Raw genomic sequence first — 7,220 nt, 5'->3', positions numbered from 1 at the left:
CCCTCCCCTCCCCTCCTCTCAAGTCTACCTTCCATTCTGCTTAGCGTGAACAGCCTCTCCTCCATCTTACACGTAGCTCCTTGGGGAAGCCTACCTCCTACTCTTGGATGGGGATACACGGAGAGCTGCATTTTCCTTCATTCCTTCATTCCTTGGAGCTAAAGGCTACGCTGGGAACGTTTCATCAGCCAGAAAAGAAAAGAAAAAAAAAAAACCCTCTCGGCCACTCTTCGAATCTCCTGCAAAGCAGATCTCCCGGCGTCCCTCCTTCTGATATTTTAACAGACTGTTTGGCCATAAGGTTTTCAAATCTGGGGAAAGTAACTCTGCGCGTGGGGCTTGTCAGGGGGAAGGAGAAGGGGTTATTACAGTTCAGAAAATAAACAAGCTCTCTTTATTGAATCTGAACAATTAAATTAATAAGCCCAAAGGAATGGTAAGTGGGATTCACAGTGGGAGAAGCTCATGGGGGAGAATTCTTAAGAGAGGTGGGGTTCTTTAAAAAAACCACTATTAAAAGCCCCCCTTTTTCCCCCTCCCTCACCTAAGAAACTTAAAAAAAAAAGACGATGAAAGAGAACAGGACTCTTAGTCAAACAAAACTTCTGCATGAAATCATCAACAGCCATTTGTATTTTTTCTTAATTAGGAAAACTCTCCGGAGAAGAGGGAAAAAAAAAAAAGAACCATGCTTTGATTTGCGATTTGTTCAACCGGCAGGACAAATTAACTCTTTCGGACTGAAAAGAGTTCAGTTCTCCCCTGGTTTGGTTTGGTTTTGTTTCTAAAGGATGGAAAACTCTGTCTTTAAGAAATACTTCAGGACCTGAGAAAGGATTCCACAGATCCGGTTGCCAGATCTAGTCAGATACGATTAATACCGGAAACCACGTTTTTTTTTTAATAAAAAAGATGTTTGTTATGTGGAGCCTGGTCTTACTTCTGCCCGGGGTGTGCAGCTTATTGTGTACAAGGCGTAACTTAAGCATGTGCAGAAGGACACACACACACACACACACACACACACACACACACATATTGTTTAAGGAAAGGGAAGATTCGAAGGTCTCCCACTACCTGGCCAGCCAGTTACATCCTTTCTTCTAAAGTCCCAAAAACAAAAAGTGGATATTTATCTGAACGTTAAATAGAAGATTTTTCACACTGAAGCTGCCACTAAAGGTCTATAAAGCTAACACAAACGCACAGGGAAATGATTAAAAGTGAAATACAAGAAACCACCAGATTTGGAGCAAAAATAAACAGATTCCCTTTCTGAACAAGAGCGGGACTTACGGCAGGGGTCCCCAACCCCCGGGGCCGGTACGCATGCACACAGCTTAACTCGCACAAGTGGCAGGCCTGTGCGCACGTGCGCAGCTCAATTTGCACATGTGGTGGGCCGGTTCCCCTCTACCCCCTCCCCGCCTCTTTCAGGGCTGCCAAGCCGTAAAGGTTGGGGACCGCTGTCTTATGCCAATTCTTATTCCAATGCTGTTTTTGGCAAGCCATTTAACTGTCAATTGCAATAATGGGAGCCAAAATCAACTCAATGGGTCTCTACAGAGGGATGATGGGAGGAGGGAACAGGAAATATGTTTGCACACTTCATCGGACTGTACAGTAAAATTAGCCGGCGTCCGTGAAGCTTTTCTACACTGCTATCAAAACACGTCTCGGAAACATTTTTAAGATTAATCGTTTGATGTTGCTTTGGTTTTTTTTTTTAAATATACAGTAAAATTACGTTTGTGGGGTCTTTGGTGCTCTCTGAGCTTGGTTGGTAGAGCGCAGAGAAGAGCAACGAAGATGATTAGGGGACTGAAGGCTAAGACAGATGAAGAACGGTTGCAGAAATTGGGCATGCCTAGTCTAACAAAGAGAAGATGACATGATAGCAGTCTTCCAGTATTTGAGGGGCTGCCACAAAGAAAAGGGGGTCAACTTATTCTCCAAAGCACCTGAAGGCAGGACAAGAAGCAACGGATGGAAACTCATCAAGGAGAGAAGCAACCTGGAATTAAGGAGAAACTTCCCGACAATTAGAACAGTTAACCAGTGGAACGACTTGCCTCCAGAGGTTGTGGGTACAATAAAATACAAGACTGTACTTCTAAGTTTAGCGACCAGCATGCCAGAATCTAGGAAGGTAAAATGAAGTTTAGTTCTCATGAAACAAGAATCAGCCAGGAAACCTATTTGACTCTGTCTAGAATTGAGACCCGGCACTCGACAAGAAAGAAATGTGGTGTCTCTTATTTTCCACCAGGTCCTTGGCGAGACTGTTTACAAGCTTTAGAAGATGGCCACGGGACCAGTTCCATATATCTTGTCAAGCCTGAAAACACAAACCGATTGATGCAAGTCTGGTGTGATCAGAGGCAAGATCCCGGTGGCTGGACGGTAATTCAAAGGCGTTTGGATGGATCGGTCAATTTCTTCAGGAACTGGGAAACGTACAAGGTGAGGCCAATTAATGGTGTCTTTCAGCATTCGACTTTGTCGGTCTGCTTCTCATAATGAAAGAACACCAGAGGTAGGAGAAGAGCAGGCAGAGCTGGGAGGTGGAGTTAAACATGCTATCAGCTTAGAATCCTTACGTTGCCACAAACGATCCAACTCCAATCCTTCTTGAGTTTTATTGACTCTTATCTAATGCCAGTTTAGTGTTGATAGTTAGTTGACTAGATTTTTGTGTAGCTGGTAGGCTTGAATAAAATTTCTGTGCCGCAACATAATGTATAGTCCTGAGCCTTTGCACCTAACACCATAATACTTAAGGTGTTGACAGAGGACAAATCAATACTAGAGGATAATTCATTACTCTCTTTTTTTTCCTGTAGCAAGGGTTTGGTAACATCGACGGAGAGTATTGGCTGGGGCTGGAAAACATCTACTGGCTGACAAACCAAGGAAACTACAAGTTGTTGATAACCATGGAGGACTGGTCGGGACGGAAAGTTTTCGCAGAATACGCCAGCTTCCGTCTGGAGCCAGAAAGTGAATTCTACAAGCTGCGAGTGGGCCGATACAACGGTAATGCGGGAGACTCCTTTACGTGGCACAACGGAAAACAGTTCACCACACTGGACAGAGACCACGATGTATACACAGGTACAAACATCTGAATTCTGGGAGAATGTGCATTGAAATTATCTGGAATGGAATGGAATGTCTATGGAGATCCTCAGTCATCCAGGTCATACTTATCCCAAAGATCCTTTTTCACAAGGCAGCTGGAAGAGAATAGAATAGAATAGAATAGAATAGAATAGAATAGAAATAAAGAATAGAATAGAATAGAATAGAATAGAATGAATAGAATAGAATAGAATAGAAATAAAGAATAGAATAGAATAGAATAGAATAGAATAGAATAGAATAGAATAGAATAGAATAGAATAGAAATAAAGAATGGAATAGAATAGAAATAAAGAATAGAATGGAATAGAATAGAATAGAATAGAAATAAAGAATAGAATAGAAATAAAGAATAGAATAGAATAGAAATAAAGAATAGAATAGAAATAAAGAATAGAATAGAATAGAAATAAAGAATAGAATAGAAATAAAGAATAGAATAGAATAGAATAGAAATAAATAGAATATAAATAAAGAATAGAATAGAATAGAAATAAAGAATAGAATGGAATAGAATAGAATAGAATAGAGTAAGAATAGAATAGAATAGAATAGAATAGAATAGAATAGAAATAAAGAATAGAATAGAAATAAAGAATAGAATAGAATAGAATTAGTCCTTGTCTCTATTTCCAAGTTTTCCGAGCTGAGCTTGATTCGGCAGGAGGGACGCAAGGGGGAAAGTACACCTGGTTGAAAAGCCAGAGTAAGATAAGTCCAGCCGTTCAAAACGGGGTGTCTTTTATTTCTGTTTCAGGCAACTGCGCCCACTATCAGAAAGGGGGCTGGTGGTACAATGCGTGCGCCCACTCCAACCTCAACGGCGTCTGGTACCGAGGGGGCCACTACCGCAGTCGCTATCAAGATGGCGTTTATTGGGCAGAATTCCGGGGGGGCTCCTACTCCCTCAAGAAAGTGGTGATGATGATCAGACCGAATCCTAACACTTTCCACTGAAGGAGACAGCGTCCTCTCAAAGAGGGGCCAACTGTTAGGTGGGTTTTCTGGAACGCAGCAACAAAGAATGTAAGATATTGTACCACCGACTGCTAGACAAGGAGACCTGGATGCTGTCCTATTCCAGAATCAATCTAGAACCAAAATAAGAAGCTTTTTTGGGGGGGGGGTCATCGCTCTTTGTGTGGAAAGAAAGAAAGAAAAAGTAACCCACCCACCACTTTCAGGTGACACGGACCGTAGATCAACGGAGATCCTAGGAAAGGCGCCCTGCCATCTAAATACTTCTTATGTTATGTATACTCTCCAATCCTGCACATATTCAAAACTGTACAGTAAATAATAGACCCATTTGACACAGGAAATTATATCCTTTGAAGCTATGTAGCCAGGGTGGGTATCTTAGGCTGTTAAAAAGGGACAGTTCTTAATTTAATCCGTGGCAGAGACTTAGCGCCTGCGTCTACCACTGTGTCTTGCGCAAAGGGAAGACCATGTCTGGAATTCTTCCATCTCCGCCTGGATTGCCAGGCAGTGTGTCACAACCTCACAATGAACTATTTCGAGTGGTTTATACAAACAATTCTGATATTTCTCTTTGCTCTTCCTTTTTAATGCATTGGCCGTTCTCCAAACGTTGACCAAACTTGTATTTTTTTTTATCAATTATCTCAGCAGTATCAATGTGTTCCCCCCCCTCTAGACTTTGGAGAATAACTTAGATCTGACTTTATCACCCGCAGAAATTTTTTCATAATATAAATGACAATTCTGGGCTCTGAGCTAAGTTGCCCTTGAAGACTCTCCACTCTCTAATAAAAAGAGGAATCATGCAACTTACAGAGTTTTCTAGACAATGGGATAAAAACTTGGAAGGCTTTTGTGAAAAAGATTCTGGTATCGTTAAAAATAAAAGAAAAGGCTTAAAGTTTACTGCTTCCTTAAATTGAAGGCAAATAATAGCTACTGGAACAGAACCCATTTAATTAGCCATTAGACTGTAACTCTTTGGAGGGATATATGATACACAGCATTATTTGCCATATTTTACCCCAATGGACAAATACACATATTAAAAGAGAATTATGCAAATCTATCTATAACGTCCATTGTACAAACTTGAACTTCTGCATTCTAGTACTCTGCTGAGGTAAACACCAAAAAATTCTTGTTTTAAGACGTTACTTCCTAGGAACAGTGGAAAGCATAAAAGTTTTAAAACTGTTATTACCTCATTATTTCATTCCTGATGGACAATGTGCATTAACATTTTGGAATGAGGTAGCGTGTCTTGTACATAGATGAAAGTAGGGATTTTAATATATCATCAGATTACCTTGTAATGCTCCAAATGAGTAATAAAAGCAACAAATGTTACTTGGATATAAACATGCATTATTTTATTATGAGACACAGAGAGAGAAACAGACAAATAGATCTATAGAGATGGATGGATGGATGAGTGGGTGGGTGGGTGGGTGGATGGATGGAGAGAGAGAGAGAGAGAGAGAGACAGACAGACAGACAGACAGATACAGAGATAGAGATGGTAGATGTCAGATAAGATAGATAGATAGATAGATAGATAGATAGATAGATAGATAGATAGATAGATAGATAGATAGATAGATAGATAGATAGATAGATAGATAGATAGATAAGATGATAGACATACAGTAGATGATAGAGATGGATAATTACCATTACTTAATCAGTGGAATAACAATGGTTATCTGTCTTTCTTTCTTTCTTTCTTTCTTTCTTTCTTTCTTTTTCTTTCTTTCTCATCTATGTTTGTCTGTCTGTCTGTCTAATCTATATCTATCTATCTATCTATCTATCTATCTATCTATCTATCTATCTATCTATCTATCTATCTAGTGGTGTTGAAAAGCTTCTGGCATCATTTTAAAAAAATGCTCAGAGATTGCTGCTTCCTTAAAACCACACAATTAATTTGTGCTGCACTCAACTAAACGTGAACCTTGTAATCTTGACGATCAGTCGAGAGCGCTTCTCCGCCCTTTTGTGTCTTCCAACTGTAAAAACTGCAGGCAGAGAAGACCCTTAAAAAAAAAGAAAAAGAAAAAAAAAAGGGCAGGGATCCTTTGATGTGACTACTATTTCATTAATTCCAGACCGGTTCGTTTTCCAAAGCCTGCCATCCCAAACTGAAGCAACTACTGGCTTGAATTGTGATTCTTGGAAACCGATTTATTTAGCTCTGCAGCTCTTCAAATAACTGGAGGAGGCATTTAGCCAACTTTTAAGTGAAAAAGGATATTAAAAGCAAAGTTCGCTAAGACAAACAAACAAGCCCTCGAAAATGAAAAAAGCGTCAAGCATTGTGTCGTTTCTGGCGCAACGCACATCTGCAGGTCATGTCTGTTAGCAGATTCGGTCGAAACAAAGGGAGACGTGAAATGTGTCACGGGCTTTCTGAGGGATGAGCGCTTGGGCGTTTTTGAAATAAAGACGTTGCAGGGCTATGGAGGGAAGGAAGACCATGGTTTTTTTGTTTTTTTAAAGAAAAGATTGTGGAAAACCGGGAAAGGGGAACAAAACGTTAACCAGGTGCTCAGGCGAGAGGTGAAATGTAAACTCAAAGTCTTGGGTTTTGTCGAGGTCAAATAGAAGAAATGGAGAAACTGAGGTAAAGAATACATTCAATGGGGAAAAAAATGCTTCTGCCTTTTGTCTTATACCATCCCCTTCTTCTTAAACCCTCAAAATAATAAAGTTCATAAAGCAGAAAAGATCTTATCTATCTATCTATCTATCTATCTATCTATCTATCTATCTATCTATCTATCTATCTATCTATCTATCTATCTATCTATCCACCCACCCACCATCTCCTATCTATCTATCTATCTATCTATCTATCTATCTATCTATCTATCTATCTATCTATCTATCTATCTATCTATCTATCTATCTATCATCTATCTATCTATCTATCTATCTATCTATCTATCTATCTATCTATCCATCCACCCACCCACCCACCCACCCACCCACCATCTCCTACCTACCTACCTACCTACCTACCTACCTACCTACCTATCTATCTATCTACCTACCTACCTACCTACCTATCTATCTATCTATCTATCTATCTA

The 7,220-nt window shown here is 40.0% G+C and overlaps 1 protein-coding gene across 1 annotated transcript in view; it reads left to right on the top strand.

The window, feature by feature from the left end:
• Positions 1-4,262, top strand: part of ANGPTL2 (angiopoietin like 2) — a 6,517-nt gene extending 2,255 nt beyond the window's left edge. The window contains exons 2-4 of the mRNA XM_015822860.1: positions 2,270-2,463; positions 2,844-3,114; positions 3,899-4,262. Of these exons, the coding sequence (XP_015678346.1) occupies positions 2,270-2,463; positions 2,844-3,114; positions 3,899-4,098 (665 nt within the window). The 3' untranslated portion in view covers positions 4,099-4,262. The remainder of the gene's footprint in view (positions 1-2,269; positions 2,464-2,843; positions 3,115-3,898) is intronic.
• The last annotated feature ends 2,958 nt before the right edge of the window (positions 4,263-7,220 follow it).

This window comes from Protobothrops mucrosquamatus, unplaced genomic scaffold, assembly GCF_001527695.2.
Source record: "Protobothrops mucrosquamatus isolate PMUCROS unplaced genomic scaffold, P.Mucros_1.0 scaffold1703, whole genome shotgun sequence".
NCBI lineage: Eukaryota > Metazoa > Chordata > Lepidosauria > Squamata > Viperidae > Protobothrops > Protobothrops mucrosquamatus.
The sequence above is the reverse complement of the archived record's forward strand: the minus strand, read 5'-3'. Positions and strand labels throughout refer to the sequence as shown.